The sequence below is a fragment of the Amphiprion ocellaris genome, chromosome 14 (assembly GCF_022539595.1).
Source record: "Amphiprion ocellaris isolate individual 3 ecotype Okinawa chromosome 14, ASM2253959v1, whole genome shotgun sequence".
Lineage (NCBI taxonomy): Eukaryota > Metazoa > Chordata > Actinopteri > Pomacentridae > Amphiprion > Amphiprion ocellaris.
The window spans coordinates 35,335,311-35,356,636 of NC_072779.1; the positions used below are offsets into that span (position 1 = coordinate 35,335,311).

The 21,326-nt window shown below is 42.1% G+C and overlaps 1 protein-coding gene across 1 annotated transcript in view; it reads right to left on the reverse strand.

Annotated features, from left to right (window-relative positions):
• Positions 1 to 20,259, reverse strand: part of adamts2a (ADAM metallopeptidase with thrombospondin type 1 motif, 2a) — a 30,535-nt gene extending 10,276 nt beyond the window's left edge. The window contains exons 1-11 of the mRNA XM_035953178.2: positions 20,069 to 20,259; positions 18,557 to 18,993; positions 15,630 to 15,894; positions 9,513 to 9,619; positions 8,860 to 8,943; positions 8,232 to 8,315; positions 5,073 to 5,226; positions 3,571 to 3,676; positions 3,094 to 3,237; positions 2,875 to 3,007; positions 898 to 1,011 (exon numbers count right to left, since the gene is read on the reverse strand). Of these exons, the coding sequence (XP_035809071.2) occupies positions 898 to 1,011; positions 2,875 to 3,007; positions 3,094 to 3,237; positions 3,571 to 3,676; positions 5,073 to 5,226; positions 8,232 to 8,315; positions 8,860 to 8,943; positions 9,513 to 9,619; positions 15,630 to 15,894; positions 18,557 to 18,993; positions 20,069 to 20,156 (1,716 nt within the window). The 5' untranslated portion in view covers positions 20,157 to 20,259. The remainder of the gene's footprint in view (positions 1 to 897; positions 1,012 to 2,874; positions 3,008 to 3,093; positions 3,238 to 3,570; positions 3,677 to 5,072; positions 5,227 to 8,231; positions 8,316 to 8,859; positions 8,944 to 9,512; positions 9,620 to 15,629; positions 15,895 to 18,556; positions 18,994 to 20,068) is intronic.
• Between the last annotated feature and the right edge of the window lie 1,067 nt (positions 20,260 to 21,326).

Below are 21,326 nucleotides of genomic sequence, written 5' to 3' on the forward strand. Positions count from 1 at the left end.
ACGGGCATTAGCATAGCGTAGCATGGACACCAAACATCAAACTGCAGATTTAACTGCAAATGATTCTTCCACTAGAGTTAGTTCTGGAGTTCCTCAGGGTTCTGTGTTTTAACTAGTACTATTTACTTTGAACATGCTCTCCTTAGACAGTATTATTGGGAAACACTCCATAAATATCTGTTGTTATGCAGATGACATCCAGTTCTATTATCTATGGAACCAATCAGTTGGTGGAACTCCAACATGTCTGAAGGACATAAAGACCTGGATGACCTGGAACCTTCTTCATTTAAATCCAGACAGACTGAGGTTCTTGTATTTGAAATCCTTCAACATATAAACCAGTCTGTAGGAGAGCTTTCTATCATCTAATGTTGTAAAATCAGGAACATCTGGTCTCAGAGTGATGTTGAGGAACTAGTCCATGCATTTAGAACTTCTAGGCTGGACTACTGTAGTTCCTGATGATCAGGAGGTCCCAATAATTCTCCTAAAAACCTCCAGCCAGAGTTCTGACAGGAACCAGGAACAAAGATCAGAGTTCTCCTGTTAGCTTCTATTCATGGCTCCCTGTAAGATCCAGGATAGAATCTAAAATCCTTCTTCTACCATCCAAACTCTTAATGAGCAGCTCCATCATATCTTAAAGACCTGACTGGTCGAGATCATCCTAACAGAACCCGTCCCTCTCAGTCTGCAGCTTTACTGCTGGTTCTAGAGGTTCCAGAAGCAGAACCTTCAGTTATCAGCTCCTCTGTTGCTGCTCAAAGGAAACTCTTGTTCTGATGATTGTCTGCATAAAGTTGGTCAGATCTTCACCTAAAGTTCTGAAGAACGTTGAGATAACACGTGGTGCTCAATAAACAAGACTGAACTGTGGTGAAGAACTATTCTTACCTTCCCCGGTCCACACTTGGTTCCGTCGAGTGGCGGACCTTTCTTGGTCTTGCAGAAGAACGGGTTGATGTAGTCGCTGCACCACAGCTGCTTGCAGGGTTCCAGGGTGGTGTACTGCAGAGGAACAAGAAAGGTTCTGAGAAGGTCCAGGTTACAGAAGACATGATCATCAGCTCCAGAATCAAAACAACAACTTTAAAGTGTTGGTTACAAACTTACAGAGTGCAGCCCTCCAATGTTACTTCAAGATCAACTGATTCTAAACTGTGTCCTTCACAGTAATCAGATTACCTCCTACAGTAGAGTACTGTCTCTGGTATCAGATTACAAATTACCAGTTTAGGTTCTCTATTAAATTCAGGCTCCACAGCAGGAACTCCATGAAACTAAAGTGAGTCCATGTTTCCTGAGGTTCTTTAGTTCCTTCAATCCTTTGTATCTTCTTCCATCTTCAGCTGGGGACTCATCTGGTCAGCCAGTATTCTGGTTCCTCCTCAGACCTTCATATTGCATCTAGAAATGTCTTGAACACCTTCTGACCTCATGCAGCCCCAGATCATCATACTTCCACCTCCGTGCTTCACTGTCAGGACTATGCATCCACTGTGGTAGTCCTGGTCAGGTTCTCACCAAACATCTGGACTCCATCTGAGCCCAACTCATTGATCTTCATCTGACCAAAGAATATTCTCCAACATCCATGAGGCTTCTTCTCATGTTCTTCATCTGGAAGTTTAGTTCTGAGCAGCAACCAGGTTTAGTTCTGGTCCTCCGTCCATAGAGGTTGATGTCCTGAAGGTTCCTTCACACTGTCTGAGCTTCACAATAACTCTGGTTTCCATGGAGAACCCCTGAGCCAAGTCTGAAGCAGCTGCTGTCTGTTTTTACAGCTGGATGGAGAAAGTAGGCCACTGTCTGTGGAGTCATTTTAGGAGCTCTGATTAGTGGTACTATGACTCCTTCTAGACCTCCTGATTAGTGGTACTATGACTCCTTCTAGACCTCTTGATTAGTGGTACTATGACTCCTTCTATACCTCCTGATTAGTGGTACTATGACTCCTTCTATACTTCCTGATTAGTGGTGCTATGACTCCTTCTATACCTCCGGATTAGTGGTGCTATGACTCCTTCTATACCTCTTGATTAGTGGTACTATGACTCCTTCTAGACCTCCTGATTAGTGGTACTATGACTCCTTCTATACCTCCTGATTAGTGGTACTATGACGCCTTCTGGACCTCCTGATTAGTGGTACTATGACTCCTTCTGGACCTCCTGATTAGTGGTACTATGACTCCTTCTGGACCTCCTGATTAGTGGTACTATGACTCCTTCTAGACCTCCTGATTCCTGCTGACTCTGTGCTTCACTGGTTTTTACTTGCTCACTGATCCTCCTGGATCCCTTTCTTTTTTTTATAACAGTTCTAGGTTTTATTTCTGGCTGTTGATCAGAGGAATTCATCTGCTGTTGTACTGAGAAGTAACCTGATTACTGTGTCAGATTGGAATCAGTTGATGACAGAAATGATTTTCCTGCTACTGTAAACTGTAACTCAGCTGCAGACTGCAAATAGAACTGAGGAGTTGCCACACCCAAACATGTTCTCAGTGACATGTCCAGACCCAACATCTGGAGAGGATGTTAACGTCTCTGGAGGACAATGAACAGAAACCATCAGCTGGCTTCAGATGCTCCAACATTTCTCCTGGATGACAGCAGCTCTTTTCCTTCTGGATCACTTTTCCTCTGAGCTCCATCAGGATTTATTTCCACTCAGTGGTTTCTGCTGCACTCAGGTTTAATGCAGTCTGAGGGTTTCTACTCGTTCCATTTTAGTGACAACGGACAGCAGACAGACAGGAAGACAGGCAGGCAGACAGACAGACAGGCAGGAAGGCAGGCAGGCAGACAGACATAGGCAGGCAGGCAGGCAGGCAGGCAGGCAGACAGACAGATAGACAGGTGAACCTACTGCAGTACACAGACTGTATCCGGGTCCGAAGTCGAAGCTACACTGCTGGTCCATGGAGTACTGGAAACCCGGCAGCTGAGGCTGAACCGGCCAATCATGGTTGAACGGGTCGTCACGGAGACAGTCGTAGGAGCTGCAGACAGATGTTTATCATTATTACCGCAGTGTTATTACAGATGTTGACCTACAGCTGACTACAGTAGTATTGGCAGTACTCACGGCAGGTACTGGTGCAGCTCCCTCCAGCTGCATCTGGACCAGTGGAACCGGTGGAACGTGGCCTGGACCCGTGGAGACATGATGCTGCCCAGCAGCACGTCGTCGGCGCAGTCGTTGGCCTCGCCATCATGCTTCATCCCCAGCCTGCGGACGGATAGACGGACGGTGAGGACACAGGACAGGAAAGTACTGACTCCAGAGAACACTCTGTAGTACTGAAGCAGAGGTTTGGGTTCCAGTTTCAACATCAAACAGTTTCTGTGAAGTAAAATTACCAGTAAATGTGTATTTGTGGTGTTTCTAAGAAGTAAGACTACCAGTAAATGTGTATTTATTGTGTTTCTATGAAGTAAAACTACCAGTGAATGTGTAATTGTTTTTTCTAAGGAGTAAAACTACCAGTAAATGTGTAATTGTGTATTTTCTAAGAAGTAAAACTACCAGTAAATGTGTAATTGTGGTGTTTCTGAGTCTCACACGTGTCCAGTTTCATGTGCAGCCACGAAGGCTGACGAAAATCCGTCCTCGAAGACCAGAACACAGCTACGATGTAAATGACACATCCCAGTAACCGGAGCGTAACCTGAGAGAGACAGGAGGTAATCAATACATACTGATCAATAGAATATAGATCAATACATACCAACCAGTAGAGTACAGATCAATAGATACCGATCAATAGAGTTGTGATCAATACTTACCGATCATTAGAGTTAGTAGTAATCAATACATTTATTGGTTGTACCACCTGTAGTACCATCTGTGGTACTATCAGTAATAGTACTATGTATAGTATTTTCAGGAGTAATACTACTAGTAATAATATCAGTAGTAATATCAGTAATACCATGAGCAGCAGTACTATGACCAGTACTATGAGCACTACAATGAGTACTACTATGAGCAGTACTGAGCAGTACTATATGCAGTACTATATGTAGTACTATGTTCAGTACTACCTGTAGTACTATATGTAATACAATATGTAGTACTATCGGTAGTATTATATGTAGTATATATGCAGTACTATGAGCAGTACCATATATAGTACTACATGTAGTATTATATGCAGTACTATATGCAGTACTACATGCAGTACTATATGCAGTGCTACATGCAGTACTTTATGCAATACTGGATGTAGTACTCCATGCAGTACTATATGCAGTACTACATGCAGTACTATATGTAGTACTCTATGCGGTATTATGTGCAGTACTATATACAGTACTACATGCAGTACTCTAAGCGGTACTATCTGTAGTACTATATGCAGTGCTATGAACAGAACTATATACAGTACTCAATGCAGTACTATATGCAGTACTATCTGTAGTACTATAGGCAGTAATATATGCAGCATTATATGCAGTATTATATGTAGTATTATATGTAGTACTCTATGCAGTACTATATGTAGTACTCTATGTAGTACTCTTTGTAGTATTTTCTATAGTACCTTGGATCCTGGACGGACCGAACTCCTGCCTGCTCAGGTACACTGTGTGGTGTAGTACTATCTGTAGTACTATATGCAGTAGTGTATGCAGTACTAAATGCAGTACTATATGCAGTACTCTATGTAGTATTAAATGTAGTACTCTATGCAGTACTATGTGCAGTACTCTATGCAGTACTGTATGTAGTACTATATGTAGTATTATATGTAGTACTCTATGCAGTACTGTGTGCAGTACTCTATGCAGTACTCTATGTAGTACTATATGTAGTACTATATGTAGTACTCTATGTAGTACTATCTATAGTACCTTGTATCCCAGACGGACTGAACTCTTGCCTGCTCAGGTACACTGTGTGGTGTAGTACTATCTGTAGTATTCTATGCAGTACTCTGTAGTATTATATGTAGTATTATATGTAGTATTCTATGCAGTACTCTGTAGTATTATATGTAGTATTATATGTAGTACTCTATGCAGTACTATATGTAGTACTCTATGTAGTACTATCTATAGTACCTTGCATCCCAGACGGACCAAACTCCTGCCTGCTCAGGTACACCGTGTGGTCATGCTGCTCAGCATGGCTCTGCTCCCTCTGCTGCAAGTAGGACCATCCACAGACGTTCTCCAGGCTCTTCTGAGGGTTCCCCACAGAGATCAGCTCCTGGGACTGGACCAGAAGAACACCAGAACACCACAACATCTCAGAACATCAGGGGTCCGTTTCACGAAGCAGGTTTAGTGAAAACTCTGAGTTTGTTAACCCTGAAATGAGGGAAACTCTGAGTTTTCCGTTTCACAAAGGGAGGTAACTCAAACCAGAGACAGAGGGGTAACTCTAGCCTGTTTCACAAAGAGGGGTAACTTAAACTCTCGGTCAGTTACCATAGTAACAGACTCTATGACTCTAACCTGGTCAGGACCAGGTTTATCTCAGTAAACCTCGAGTTTCTCTCTGTCTCCTTCCTCTTTCAGCCACACACGTTATTTCATTTCCTCATTCATTCAGTCAGCTGGCGAGTTTTGGCGAAGTCTAGTTCTGCCGTCTGTAAACGTCATGTCCTTTTATTAATGATCCAGTGGATGAAGGAGCAGCATTACTGCACAGAGAATTAAATATTCGTCAGGAGATTGTTATCAGACCGTGCATAGATGTTCTCGCATTTCTCGACAATTATCTTTTAGAGCGGTACTGTTTCACGTCACAGTCCATAATCTACATACAACCTCATCCGTCTTTAGATTTACAACATGACCAACCACAGTCATGCTCTCACATCCCAGCAGATATTGTGTGTTGTGCTGCAGTTCGTTGCAAATGGAAGTTTTTTTATATAATGTAGGAGATGCAGAACACTTCAGTAAGACAACTGTATGCAGGACGGTCAGAAAAATGTGTGTCTGGCCCTGAAACGACTTTTACCATCTTTGTGGTTTTCCCTGGACATAAACCTGTCAGAGCCATCAAGGCTCTCTCTCTGTGTGTGTATATATATATATATATATATATATATATATATATATATATATATATATATATATATATATATATATATATATACATATAGTTGGCTGAGTAGAAGTCCGTTAGTTTAAATAGGCTTAATTATTTAACAGAACATGATATGGATACAGACATTTAGGCTGTGTGGGATAAAACCACTGCACAGTAAAACAGCCACTTAATATTTAGGCTACTTTACAATGTAAAACATGATCAAAATGAGGTAGCTCCATGAGATTATGCCGACTTCTTACCTGTTTTAAAAATGTTTTTATATTTCATCTTAAGCTTCTCCCCTGCAGGATTGCACTTAAATGAAATAACTTAATAGTCTACTATTCAAACAGTTTTCCTGTAATATTATTGTGATTTAAACTTACGCATTGACCCAGGCAGCAATGTTCTCCCACACCGTCTTCCTCTCTTTTGCAGCTGCAGGTGTTGCACTTCTTTCTAAAAACATGCTCAAACTCGCTATATAAGCGCATTAAGATTTCCAATTCAAACGGTGTAGTCCTCCGCTTCCCCGTTGCCATGGTGACTCATCGAATCGGCGCTCCATTGATACTGGCTTTTCAGAGTTGTGGTGCACGCGCTGAACTCCGGGTGAAACTAGTCCGAGTTGATTGAACCAACTCAAATCAGCCGTTGTGAAACCGAAAACTCAGAGTTTTCTATCTCAGAGTAGATCAACTCAGAGTTCAGGGTTAAACTCAGAGTTTGTTGAACCTGCTTCGTGAAACAGACCCCTGAACAACAGAACACCACATCTCAGAACATCTCAGAAAATCAGAACACCTCAGAACACCAGAACACCTCAGAACATCCCAGAACATCTCAGAACACCAGAACATCAGAATAATAATAATAATAATAATAATAATAATAATAATAATAATAATAATAATAATAATAATAATAATAAATTTTATTTATAAAGCGCTTTTCCAAAAACTCAAAGACGCTGAAACACCTCAGAACACCTCAAAACATCAGAACACCACATCTCAGAACACCAGAACACCAGAACACCTCAGAACATCTCAGAACATCACATCTCAGAACATCTCAGAACATCAGAACACCTCAGAACACCAGAATACCTCAGAACATCTCAGAACATCAGAACACCAGAACACCACATCTCAGAACACCAGAACACCTCAGAACATCAGAACACCACAACATTTCAGAACATCTCAGAACATCAGAACACCTCAGAACATCTCAAAACATCAGAACACCACAACATCTCAGAACACCAGAACACCTCAGAACATCACATCTCAGAACATCTCAGAACATCAGACAACCTCAGAACACCAGAACACCTCAGAACGTCTCAGAACACCAGAACACCTCAGAACATCTCAGAACATCAGAACACCTCAGAACATTTCAGAACACCAGAACACCTCAGAACATCAAAACACCAGAACATCTGAGAATATCTGAGAACATCAGAACATCTCAGAACATCAGAACACCTCAGAACATCTCAGAAAATCTCAGAACATCTCAGAACACCAGAACACCTCAGAACATAAGAACATCTCAGAACATCTCTGAACATCTCAGAACATCCCAGAACATCCCAGAACACCAGAACACCAGAACATCTCAGAACATCTCTGAACACCTCAGAACATCCCAGAACATCTCAGAAAACCAGAACACCTCAGAACATAAGAACATCTCAGAACATCTCTGAACACCTCAGAACATCCCAGAACATCTCAGAAAACCAGAACACCTCAGAACATCAGAACATCCCAGAACATAAGAACACCAGAACATCAGAACATCAGGACATCTCAGAACACCTCAGAACACCTCAGAACATCTCAGAACATCAGAACACCTCAGAACATCTCAGAACACCTCAGAACACCAGAACATCTCAGAACATCAGAACATCTCAGAACATCAGAACACCAGAACATTTCAGAACATCTCAGAACCCCAGAGTATCTCAGAACACCAGAATGCCTCAGAACATCTCAGAACATCTCAGAACATCTTACAGTTTAAAGAACACAGAACCCAACAATCCCAACAACACAAACAGAACAAAGAACGTTCTGGACTTTGGTCTGTGACCGAAACACCAAAGAGAAGAAGTCAGAGTTCCTCCCAGCAGAACGTGGAACCATATGTGGTCTACTGCGTACCTTGGTTGGAGACAGCATGATGATCCGGACCAGGACCACGTTCATGTTGGCGCCCAGAGAGTGATCCTGATAGATCTCATTCACCTGGAACACAGACGGAGAACCCTCACCTGATTTATGGGACCGTCACCGTGGAAACTGGTTCCAGGTGCACTGATAAACCAGGCACCCCATCCTGGAGCTCAAAGGTGAGGGGCCACAAAAAAACCCCAGAGTAAGGTTCTACTGAGCCACGATTCAGTGAGGAACATCAGGAGGAACCTCAAAGTCCTCAACACTAACTGTCCTGAATATTAACACATTAAATATCAATAATCTGAATATCAACACGTTAAAGGATCAATAATCTGAATATTAACACATTAAATATCAATAATCTGAATAGCAACACGTTAAAGGATCAATAATCTTAATATTAAAATGTTAAAGGATCAATAATCTGAATATCAACACGTTAAAGGATCAATAATCTGAATATTAACACATTAAAGGATCAATAATCTGAATATTAACACGCTTAAGGATCAAAAATCTGAATATTAACATGTTAAATATCAATAATCTCAATATTTACACGTTAAATATCAATAATAATAATTTAATGATTGGAACTTTATTCTCCACCTACTATGTTCATCAAGGTCAGCAGGTACTTCTGGATGTGTTCTCTGCCGTGGAACAGGAGAACCGAATAGTCCACCGCTAGCAGCACCTGAGGAGAACATCAGAGAACATGAAGGTAAATGGTCCACAGTTCCTCCACCTGTAGGACAAACACCTGAGGAGAACGTCAGAGAACATGAAGGTAAATGGACCACAGTTCCTCCACCTGCAGGACAAACACCTGAGGAGAACATCAGAGAACATGAAGGTAAATGGTCCACAGTTCCTCCACCTGTAGGACAAACACCTGAGGAGAACGTCAGAGAACATGAAGGTAAATGGACCACAGTTCCTCCACCTGCAGGACAAACACCTGAGGAGAACATCAGAGAACATGAAGGTAAATGGTCCACAGTTCCTCCACCTGTAGGACAAACACCTGAGGAGAACGTTGAAGAACATGAAAAACGGACCACAGTTCCTGCACCTGCAGGACAAACACCTGAGGAGAACATCAGAGAACATGAAGGTAAATGGTCCACATTTCCTCCACCTGCAGGACAAACACCTGAGGAGAACATCAGAGAACATGAAGGTAAACGGACCACAGTTCCTCCACCTGCAGGACAAACACCTGAGGAGAACGTCGGAGAACATGAAGGTAAACACTTCGCTCACCTCTATGTTGAAGAGCTCCGCCTCCTCGATGTAGCGCCGGCGGCGAGCCGAGCTGGATCCAACCAAGACCAGGTTCTGGTGGAGGTTCAGAGAACCCAAGAGAGAACCTGCAGACAGAAAACAGACGTCTTTAATCAGGCAGAAGGTGTTCCAGCTGCAGATGGTGGAAGTTTGAACCAGCGGAACCAGAGTTAGCAGGTTCCACTGGTTCCTCTGGTTCCACTGGTTCCACTGATTCTACTGGTTCCACTGGTTCCACTGATTCTACTGGTTCCACTGGTTCTATTGGTTCTATTGGTTCCACTAGTTCCACTGGTTCTATTGGTTCTGTTGGTTCCACTGGTTCTACTGGTTCCATTGGTTCCAATGGTTCCACTGGTTCCACTGGTTCCTCTGGTTAGACTGGTCCCACTGGTTCCACTGGTTCTCCACAGACCGTCCTCATGTTTGGAGTTCTAGAGCAGCTGCAGGATGACATCAGTCCTTTTATTTGTAAATGTTCTAAGCAGCACCGTAAAACAAACATCATGTTCTGTGGGCAGAACGAGACGCAGCTTTAACGTCTATTTTTAGGTTCTGCTGCATTCCAGACATTCCTGTGGAATGAGGAGCATGCTAAGATGTGCCAGAGCAGAATGTGGTCCAGTCAGCTGGACAGGAAGCTCCATCCAGATGTGGCCAACAGCTGCTTCACACAGACGCAAACTGGTTCTTAAGAGAACAATCATCAGGTACTTTATGTTCTCATCAGGTTCCTGATGGAGAACAAAGGTTTTACTACTACTAATAATAACTTTATTTATATAACACTTTCAAATCAAAGTGCTTTACAGAGCAAGCAACAGATAAAATACAATAAAATGATAACGGATAAAAACAATGGCTAAGAAGACACAATAACAACAATAACAACGATAAAACTGATAAGAACAGTATCTAAGAAGACACAGAACCTCACAGTTAGGATTCATATCCAGCAGAGAACCAGTGGGTCTTTAGCTTTGCTTTGAACACCTCCACTGAGCAAGCTGGCCGAATGTCAGACGAAGAGCATTCCATAAAGACGGTGCACGGAAATAAAAAGCCCAACTGTCTTCTTTTAAACTCTAGGGACAGTCAGCAGACCCGTCCCTGCTGGTTCATCTGGGGCTACCAGCTCCTTTAAATATGATGGCCCAGTGCCATTTACAGCTTTATATGTTAAAAGAAGTATCTTAAAATCAGCTCTAACATGAACTGAAAGCCCATGGAGTGAGACTAACACTGGTGAGATGTGGTCATATTTCATTCTGAACCATTTGTAGGCTAAGCTCCTCTTAGGCAAGACAGACAGGAGAGCATTACAATAATCCAATCTAGAAATCACAAATGAATGGATAAGAACCTCAGCATCCTTAAAGGACAAGAAAGAGTGAATCTTAGCAATCCTCCTAAGGTGGAAGAAAGCTATTTTTGTCACCTCTCGTATGTGGGAGACAAATCTAAGAGACTGATCAAAGATCACGCTGAGGTTTTTAACAGTGTCCTTGCACTGAATGATGTCACCATCTAAGGTCCAGACATCGTTACTGTTCAGATGATTTAGTCTTTCGGAACCAATCACCATCATCTCAATCTTGTCTGAGTTTAATAAGAAGTTTGCTGCCAGCCAGCTCTTCACAGCAGCCAGACAGGCCTCAGCTTCAGTATATCTGAGCAACTGTCTACAGTAATCGGTGCAAACAGTTGCAGGTCGTCAGCATAACAATGGAACGCAATCCCAAAAGAACGTATGATATTGCCCAATGGCACCAAGTATAATGAAAACAACAAAGGACCAAGAACAGACCCCTGCGGAACCCCATACCCGACTGTCCGCTTCCCAGAGAATACATTGTTGTGTTGGACACACTGAGATCTATCGGACAAATATGATTTTAACCACTCCAACACTCTGCCTGAAATTCCATACGTTTTTAAGCCTGTCCAACAATATACAGTGGTCCACTCTCTCAAAGGCAGCGCTTAGGTCCAATAGTAGAAGAACTGATGTTGAGCCTGAGTCATTTTCCAATAACAGATCATTTAGTACCTTTGTAAGTGCTGTTTCTGTAGAGTAATTGGACTGAAATGCAGACTGAAGTGGCTCAAAGTAATTATTGTCTGACAAGAATTTCACAAGTTGTTTTGAGACAACTTTCTCAAAGACCTTAGACAGAAATGCCAGGTTTGAGACCGGTCTATAATTTACCAAGGAATCTGGGTCAAGACCTGGTTTCTTTAATAAGGATTTAACCACTGCAGATTTGAAACAAGCCAGGAAGACTCCAATAGAAAGTGAGAAGTTCAGGATGGATAAACTATAGAGTCCCAGAGTTGACCATAGCTCCTTAATGACCCAGGCTAGCAAAGGATCTAATGGGCATGTGGTAGATCTAGAGGACAAAACAATTTTAGTCAGATCCACTAGTGAGGTAGACTCAAGCTTAGAGAAGACCTATCCAGAATAAGAGGGAGGGTTGGCATCAGGAATTAATTCCCCTTAAGATGACTGGAAATTCTGGGTCTAATAGTAGCTACCCATTCATCAAAATAATCGGAAAAGTCAAAGGCAGATATTTCAGTTCCACCATTTTGCTGGTGGCCTTGTGTCAACTGAGCAACAGTGGCAAGCAGGAATCTAGGATTGTGTTTATTCTCGGCTATCAACGTCGAATAATAATTTGCCTTTGCCGTAGTCATTCTAGTCTGGTATATGGACAGATTTTCGTGCCACCATTGAAAATGCACCTCTAGTCTAGAGCTGCACCACTGGTGCTCAGTTTTCCGACAGATCTTTCTAAGAGCTAGTAAATCCTCATTTAGCCAGGGTGCATAACTCTTATGATGGCATTTTCAAAATTTTGCTGGTCCCACTAAATCAAACAAATCCTGGAGAGTGCTATTTAAATTATTCACAAAACTGTCTAGAGAAGGGGTCTGGTTAAAGATCTGATTAACAGCATCAGGCAGTCGTAAACACAGATCAGTCAATGCATTGGGGCTAATATAGTGAGACAGATGTGTTCCCTGCAACTTAGTCTCTGAAACCTTGGGCATAGGAAGTAGAACATTAAACACAATCCCAAAATGATCAAACTTTTGCAGTTGACAGATTTCATCTGTTGACACAGTCCATAACCTCAAACTAAATCCAGTGTGTCCACGTTGATGAGTTGATCCAGACACCAACTGTGTAAGATTAAAAGATCAAAATTCTGTCATAAAGTGGGACAAATCTAGACAAAAGATCTGCAAACTCAGAGATAAAATTCACATTATACCTAGGTGGACGATAGATTACAGCGACCAAAAAGGCGCATGGTCTGTCCATCGTAAAAAGCTGCAACTCAAAGCTGGTAAATGCAGCATCCTGAAAAATCTGCATGCATTTAAAAGCATCACTATGAACAGAAGCCACACCCCTGCTGGTCCAGTCAGCCTGGGAGTACTGAGGAAACTGGTGTTGGAGGGCAGAGTTCTGTCAGCGGAACCAGTTCACCCTCGTGCATCCATGTCTCAGTCAAGAACATAAACTGCAAATCGTGGGACTTATAGAAGTAATGAAGGATAAAAGTCTTTTGAGACAATGATCGGACATTCAGAAGAGCCATACGTACTTTCACCTCTTCATCGACAGCCGCCGGCACAACTGTGGGCATCAGCATATTGTCCAGACAGGCACCGCCCCTTCCTCGCCGCCACGCCCCTCTCCAGCAGGGGAAAAACAGCTGATCAGGCTGAGAATGGGCCAGGCAGACCGGCTGAATCCACCGCAGCCAATAGATCAGGTCCATGTCGCCGATCGAGGCAGCAGGAACCTGGAAATCTTTCCTCCACGCCCTCGCTTTTCTCTTTGCAATCGCTACATGTATCCCTGCACGCGTACCATGAACATGTTTGCGTTTCCTGCGAGTCCTATTGTGCAGCAGCTAAATAGGTTCATGGCGCCGCAGCTCCTCCGGTACCGTGGCCAGGTGGGGAGGTAAACTTAACGCCTGCTCTCTGCTAATAACGTGGGACAGCTTTCCAAAAGAACTGAGGATATTAAAGAGCACATGGCGCTCCTAAACCAGCAGTGATTTGGTATTTGTAGCAAGCAATGACACCACTAAACACACAATAAACACACAAATACTGAGAGAGGGATGGCGTGTCCTGACAGTCAGTACCATCTTGTGCTGTATGAACTCCAACATCTAGACCTCTATGAACACCTGACAGTGGGCACCATCTGGCCTCTCATCTTCTTAAAGCTCTGTCAAGGCACTGGAGAATCTCTGGACCCATGTCTGAAACTTCTCCTGCTGGTGTTTCCTGACTTTGATCTCCACACAGAAATGTTCTCAGTAGGGTTCTGGTCTCAGAGAGGTTCTGTTCTCAGTGAGGTTCTGGTCTCAGTGAGGTTCTGGTCTCAGTGAGGTTCTCAGTGAGGTTCTGTTCTCAGTGAGGTTCTGGTCTCAGTGAGGTTCTGGTCTCAGTGAGGTTCTCAGTGAGGTTCTGGTCTCAGTGAGGTTCTGGTCTCAGTGAGGTTTTAGTCTCAGTGAGGTTCTGGTGTCAGTGAAGTTCTGGTCTCACAGAGGTTCTGCTCTCAGTGAGGTTCTGGCCTCAGAGAGGTTCTCAGTGAGGTTCTGGTCTCAGAGAGGTTCTCAGTGAGGTTCTGGCCTCAGAGAGGTTCTCAGTGAGGTTCTGGTCTCAGTGAGGTTCTGGTCTCAGAGAGGTTCCGCTCTCAGTGAGGTTCTATTCTCAGTGAGGTTCTAGTCTCAGTGAGGTTCTGGTCTCAGTCAGGTCCTGGTCTCAGTCAGGTTCTGGTCTCCAGGACTCCGGCAGCTGGGTTGAACTGAGGTCAACAATCTGAACTGAGAGTCGCAGAAAAAGCTGAAAATATCTGAAACCTCCAGAGCTGTTAAACTGCCACGTCTCAGCTGTGTGTGTGTGTGTGTGTGTGTGTGTGTGTGTGTGTGTGTGTGTGTGTGTGTGTGTGTGTGTGTGTGTGTGTGTGTGTGTGTGTGTGTGTGCGTGTGTGTGTATGTGCGTGTGCGTGTTCTGTGCTCTGCCAAGTTTCCTGGATTGTTTCCACAGTTTTCTCTTTCTTGTTTCTGCAGCAGAAAACTGGAGAATCTTTAACAGAAACTCAGACCTGATTCAATACGACAACACAATACAACACAACAATACAACACAACAATACTACAATACAGTAACGCAACAACAAGACAACACAACAATACAACAACACAAAAATACAACAACACAAGAATACAACAACGCAACAATACAACACAACAATACTACAATACACTAACGCAACAGCAAGACAACACAATACAACAACACAACAACAATACAACACAACTATACTACAATACACTAACGCAACAACACGACAACGAAACAATACAACACAACAATACAACAACACAACAATACAAAAACACAACAATACTACAATACACTAACGCAACAACAAGACAACACAATACAACAGCACAACAAAAATATAACACAACAATACTACAATACACTAACGCAACAACACGACAACGCAACAATACAACAACACAACAATACAACACAACAACACAACAATACAACAATACAGAAACAGAACAACATAACAACACAAAACAATAACGCAACAACACGACAATACAACACAACAACATAACAACACAACAATACAACACAGCAGCACAGCAACACAACAATACAACAACACAAGAACAACACAACACGACAACAACACAACAACAACATGACATTACAACACAACAACAACAACATAACAACAAAACACAACACGACAACAACATATCACACAAACAACAACACAACACAATAACAACACTACAACAACAACACAGCAACATGACAACACAACAACATGACAACACAACACAACACAACAACACATCAATAACACATCAACAACATAACACAATACAACAACACAACACAGGAACACAACACAAGGACACAACACAACATGACAACACAATGTGAAACGTTGAACAAACGTTGAACAAACGTTGAATAAATGTTGAACAAACATTGTGTAAACGTTCTAAATGTTCTCTCAGGAACCTGCAGGTTTCTCACCTCGGACGGCATCATCAGTTTGATTAACAGTTGACCGTTTGCTGATGATGGCCGACGAACGATAAACGATGTGCCGTTGTCCTTCATCACCTCCTCCTCCTTCATCTCCTCCTCCTTTTCCTCCTCCTTCATCTCCTCCTCGTCCTCCTCCTCCTTCATCACCTCCTCCTCTTCTTCCTCCTCCTCCTCCTCTTCCTCCTTCTGTCCTCCACTGATCCAGCGGTTCGATGAAAAACTCCTCCTCCCTCGTCCGGATCATCCCAGCCTGAGAGACATCGAGAAAACTTAGATAAATTATACATTAAATATACCATAAACTTACTGAAATGTACTGCAAATACACAGTATATGTACACCGAATACACTGTAAATACACTGTATATGTACTGCAAATACACTGTAAATACACTGTAAATGTACACCACATACACTGTATATGTACTGCAAATATACAGTAAATATACCATAAACCTACTGAAATGTACTGCAAGTACACTGCAAATATACTGTAAACACACTGTACGTGTATTGCAAACACACTGTACATGTACTATAAATATACAGTAAAAATACCATAAACTGCTGAAAGTGTACTGCAAATATACAGCACGTATATTGGAAAATGTACTGCAAATAAATGGAAAATAATACAGCAAATGTTCAAATTTTTAAAGGCTGAATAGATGTTTTTTTAGGTCTGAGTCAGCATTACTAAGTCACACACTAAAGTGTGACTCAGCATTATTTTCAGTCTGAGTCAGCGCTATTTTAAATTGATCTGATCATTAAAGTTTTATTTAAGGACTGATAGATACTATAGAAATGTAGGTCACCATTTTTGAAGCATGAGTCAGCATTATTTTTCAAATCTGAGTCAGCAACATATTGAATATGAGTCCATGTTTTACAGTATCAGCATTTATCAAAGCTGAGTGAGGTATACAGGTGAGTATACAGATAGCATTACATTTAAATTAGTATATTCTCTACTGTAAATTTATTAAATTCTATTGATTTTAAATATAAATTAGCATTATTTTAAATATGAGCCAGCAATAACATAGATTTGAGACAGGAATATTTAAATAAGAGTCAGCATTACTCGAGATATTAATCAGCATTATTATAGATATGAGTCAGCATTATTATAGATATGAGTCAGAAATATTTTAAATGAGTCAGCATTATTATAGATTGGAATCAGCATTAGAATTATGAGTCAACAAAATTTTAAACAGGAGTCAGAACTGTTATAAATATGAGTCAGCAATATTTTAAATGAGTCAGCATTAATATAGATGAGTCAACAATATTATAAATATAAGCAGGAAATATTTTAATTATGAGTCAGAACTGTTATAAATGAGTCAGCCATATTTTAAATATGAGTCAGCATTATTATAGATTTGAGATAGCAATATATAAATATGAGTCAGCATTACTCTAGATATTAATCAGCATCGTTATAGATATGATTCAGCAGTATTTTAAATGAGTCAGCATTATTATAAATTGGAGTCAGCATTAGAAATATGAGTCAGCAATATTTTAAATATGAGTCAGCATTATTCCATGGTGAGTACAGTTTGAGTTGGCAGTTTTTAAGAGGACACAGATGCTATTAAAATGTACCGAAGCACCACTGAAACATGACCCAGCATTTTGTAAATCATGAGTTGGCATTTTGTACCAGCTGAAGCTCTATACGTGATAATGCAGCAGTTCAAGCTGTAGCTGCAAACATTTGTGTGTCTGTTCCTGTTATTGAGGATCTAATCAGTGTTTCTGTCAGAGCAGCTTCGTCAGCAGCAGGAAAATATTCCCTGGTCTGGTTCTTTTGAACGCCTCTCATCTTTCCTCCACATCTGGCTTCACTCAGCGGCTCGGCCCACGCTGCAGCCAGAGGAGCCGGTTGGAGGGAAAGTCGCCTCAGTCCGTCACCTTTTACTGGCCTCAAATCATCTCAGTTTCTCTTCTTCTGCCTTTAAACCTCAAAGTAAATTTGGATTTTATTCCTTAAAAAGCTCCATGAGACACTTTTACGGCTGTTTATCTCTGGCAGAAGGTTCTTCGGTCCCGTCAGAGCAACTCTGAGGACGTTATTTGCAGCTTCTGCTCCAGTTTGATGCTCTGAGAGTAAAACACATGGAAACACTAACAGATGTCCAAACATCTGCATCCAGCTGCAGCCTCCTCGCTCAGAGCCACCGTGGAGTTTGGATATTTATGAAAAGAGGCGGAGGAGTTTAAAACCCAACCGCGATGCAAACATGTGAAGCAGCTTCAGTAAACACAGACATCATGCCAGAAAGATTCCAGGATTTTCATCTTTCCTCCTGCAGCAGCTCTGATGGTTGGCTGTTTTCATCCTTCACCCTCAGAATGGAGCAAGAAGAGCTTGGTAACGCCTCGGGATCCCGAGGCGTTACCAGGCCAGATGAGAGGCCAGATGAGATAACCTGAGTCAGATGTTGAACCACCTCAGCTGGATCCTGTAGATCTGAAAGAGTAGCTGAGCTGGTACAACATCTGGTTCAGGCCAGATGAGATACATAGGAAGCTGCAGATGAGATATATAGGACTCTGGTTCCGGATCTTCCTCTGCAACTTCCTACATATCTCGTCTGGCCTGAATCAGATGTTGAACCACCTCAGCTGTTCATGTCAATATGAAGGAGTTGCTGAGGTGGTTCAACATCTGGTTCAGGCCAGATGAGATACATAGGAAGCTGCAGAGGAAGAACCAGCTGGTTCCCAGCATCAATCTGTGTGTTTTCCAGCTGGTCCCATTAAAGCAGCTTAACATGAACCATTTTTCTCTGGACTGGACTGGAACCTTGTTCTGGGTGACCCAGCATTGGTCCACGGACCACAGCTTTAGAACCTGAGAACACCTGTTGACTGAACCCGGGTCATGGGACACCTACCAGTCCATCACAGTTGCTGATGGCAACAGACGAGTCCTCCATGTCAGACACCGTTCCTGTGTAGAAGCAGTCGGCGTCTCTTATTGGCTGAGAGTGGAGGTGTCCTGACTCCTCCCACTCCATGGTGGCGGCAGGGGCAACGAGGCGAGTGTTGGGCCGCAGCCGTAGGTGGAGCTGCTGACCGAACACCGTCACGTTGTAGAAAAGCTCCTCCTCCCCGTCGCTCCGCCGCCTCCATCTGGGGCCAGACATTGGGGGCGGAGCCTGTTCTGATTGGTCCTTATGAATCCAGTTGTAGGAATCAGTGTTCTCAGGGAAGGGGGCGTGTCTTCTGCTGCGGCCTGCATGGTGGGCGGAGTCTGACAGCAAACGCCCTTCTGAGTCCGTCCTGATTGGACGCATAACGGCAAATTCTGACAGAACCTGATGGAGAGAATCTGAAAGACAAAGAGACGCAGTAAACACCTGGAACCCTGGAACCAGGTCCAGACCCTGGAACCAAATCCAGATCCTGGAACCAAGTCCAGATCCTGAAACCAGGTCCAGACCTTGGAACCAGGTCCAGTCTCTGGAACCAAATCCAGATCCTGAAACCAAGTCCAGATCCTGAAAACAGGTCCAGATCCTAAAACCAAGTCCAGACCTTGGAACCAGGTCCAGACCCTGGAACCAAATCCAGATCCTGGAACCAAGTCCAGATCCTGAAACCAGGTCCAGATCCTGAAACCAGGTCCAGATCCTAAAACCAGGTCCAAATGTTAAAACCAAGTCCAGACCCTAAAACAAGGTGAAGACCCTGAAAGCAAGTCAGACATTAAAACCAACTCCAGACCCCGAAACCATGTAAAGACCCTGGAACCAGGTCCAGATCCTGAAACCAAGTCTGGACAACGAAACCAAGTCCAAACCCTGGAACAAAATCTGGACCTTCAAACAAAGTCCAGCTCCTGAAACCAAGTCATAGTTAGGAGGTAGTTCATGCTGTAACATGGTAGATTTATGGTGGACAACAGCAGCAGTATTAACAGCAGTAGTAGTAGTAGTAGTAGTAGTAGTAGTATTAGCAATAATATTGCTAACAGTAGCAGCATTAACAGTTACAGCAGTAGTATTACCAGCAGTAGCAGTAGTATTTACAGTAGTATTAGCAGTAGTGGTAACAGTAGCAGTACTACCAGTGGAGCAGTAGTAGTATTTGTAGTAGTAGTATTAGCCATATTGGTATTAGCATTATTAGATATCAGTATTAACAGTAATATTAGCAGCAGTAACAACAGTACCAGTAGTAGTATTTGCAGTAGTAGTAACAGTAGAAGTAGTTGTAATAGTAGTAGTAGTAGTACTAGTAGTAGTAGTAATAGTAGTAGTAGTAGTAGAGACAGTAGTAGTATTAGTAGTAGTAGTAGTAGTATTTGTAGTAGAGACAGTAGTAGTAGTTGCTGTTGTAGTAGTAGTAACAGTAGTAGTAATAGTAGTATTAGTAGTAGTAGAGACAGTAGCAGTAATTCTCACCTGAACTGTTGGTGATGTAAACTGAATGTAAACAGTTGATCTGCAGCAGAAACAGAACAAACAATAATCCCAAACGACAATCCTCCATGCTGACAGACAAATAGACAGACAGGCTGAGAGTGAGACAGACTGAAAGTGAGACAGACTGAGACGAACAGAGCTGCTGAACTGAACTGAATTAAAGTGAAGAAAACACTGGAACAGACTCTCCTCCACTCTGTCATTGTCTCCTCCCTCTGAATGACTGCAGTACTACAATAGTGCAGTACTACCGTACTACAGTACTACAGTACTACAATACTACAGTACTACAATACTACAGTACTGCAGTACTACAGTGCTGCAGTACTAGTGTACTAATATAACCAATTGTAACAGCAGTAGCAGCACATTTGAGTGTGTCTCACCTGCTGCTGGTAGGTTTAAACTGTAACATAATAAAGTGTTGTCTTTTCCTTCAGCTCCACCTGCTGGTCACCAGATACAGTTACAGTCGGAGCATTTCCTGTTTTATGAATTATGTTACTTTTAAGGATCATTTCCATACATCAGAATTCATGAACAAAACATTTAAATTTTAAGCAGGAAAAGTTTATCTGTATGAAGTTAACAAAAAGCTGATTTGACAAAATCACGTTGCTGTTATTAAACTTCTAAATTACATTTAAGTTTGATTAGAAAATGATGAATAAAAAAAATCAGTAAAATCACAAACAGTGGATATGAACTATTTTCATCAAAAAACTAGCAGCTATAAGCTACTAAACCATCGGCTATAAGCTACTGAACTAGCAGCTATTAGCTACTAAACTAGCAGCTATAAACTACTAAACTAACAGCTATAAACTACTAAACTAGCAGCTATTGGCTACTAAACTAGCAGCTATAAACTACTAAACTAAACTATCAGCTGTAAGCTACCAAACTATCAGCTATAAGCTACTAAACTAGCAGCTATTAGCTACTAAACTAGCAGCTATAAACTACTAAACTAACAGCTATAAACTACTAAACTAGCAGCTGTTGGCTACTAAACTAGCAGCTATAAACTACTAAACTAAACTATCAGCTGTAAGCTACTAAACTAGCAGCTATAAGCTACTAAACTAACAGCTATTAGCTACTAAACTAGCAGCTATAAGCTACGAAACTAGCAGCTATAAACTACTAAACTAGCGGCTATAAACTACTAAACTAGCAGCTATTAACTACTAAACTAGCAGCTGTAAGCTACTAAACTAGCAGCTATAAGCTACTA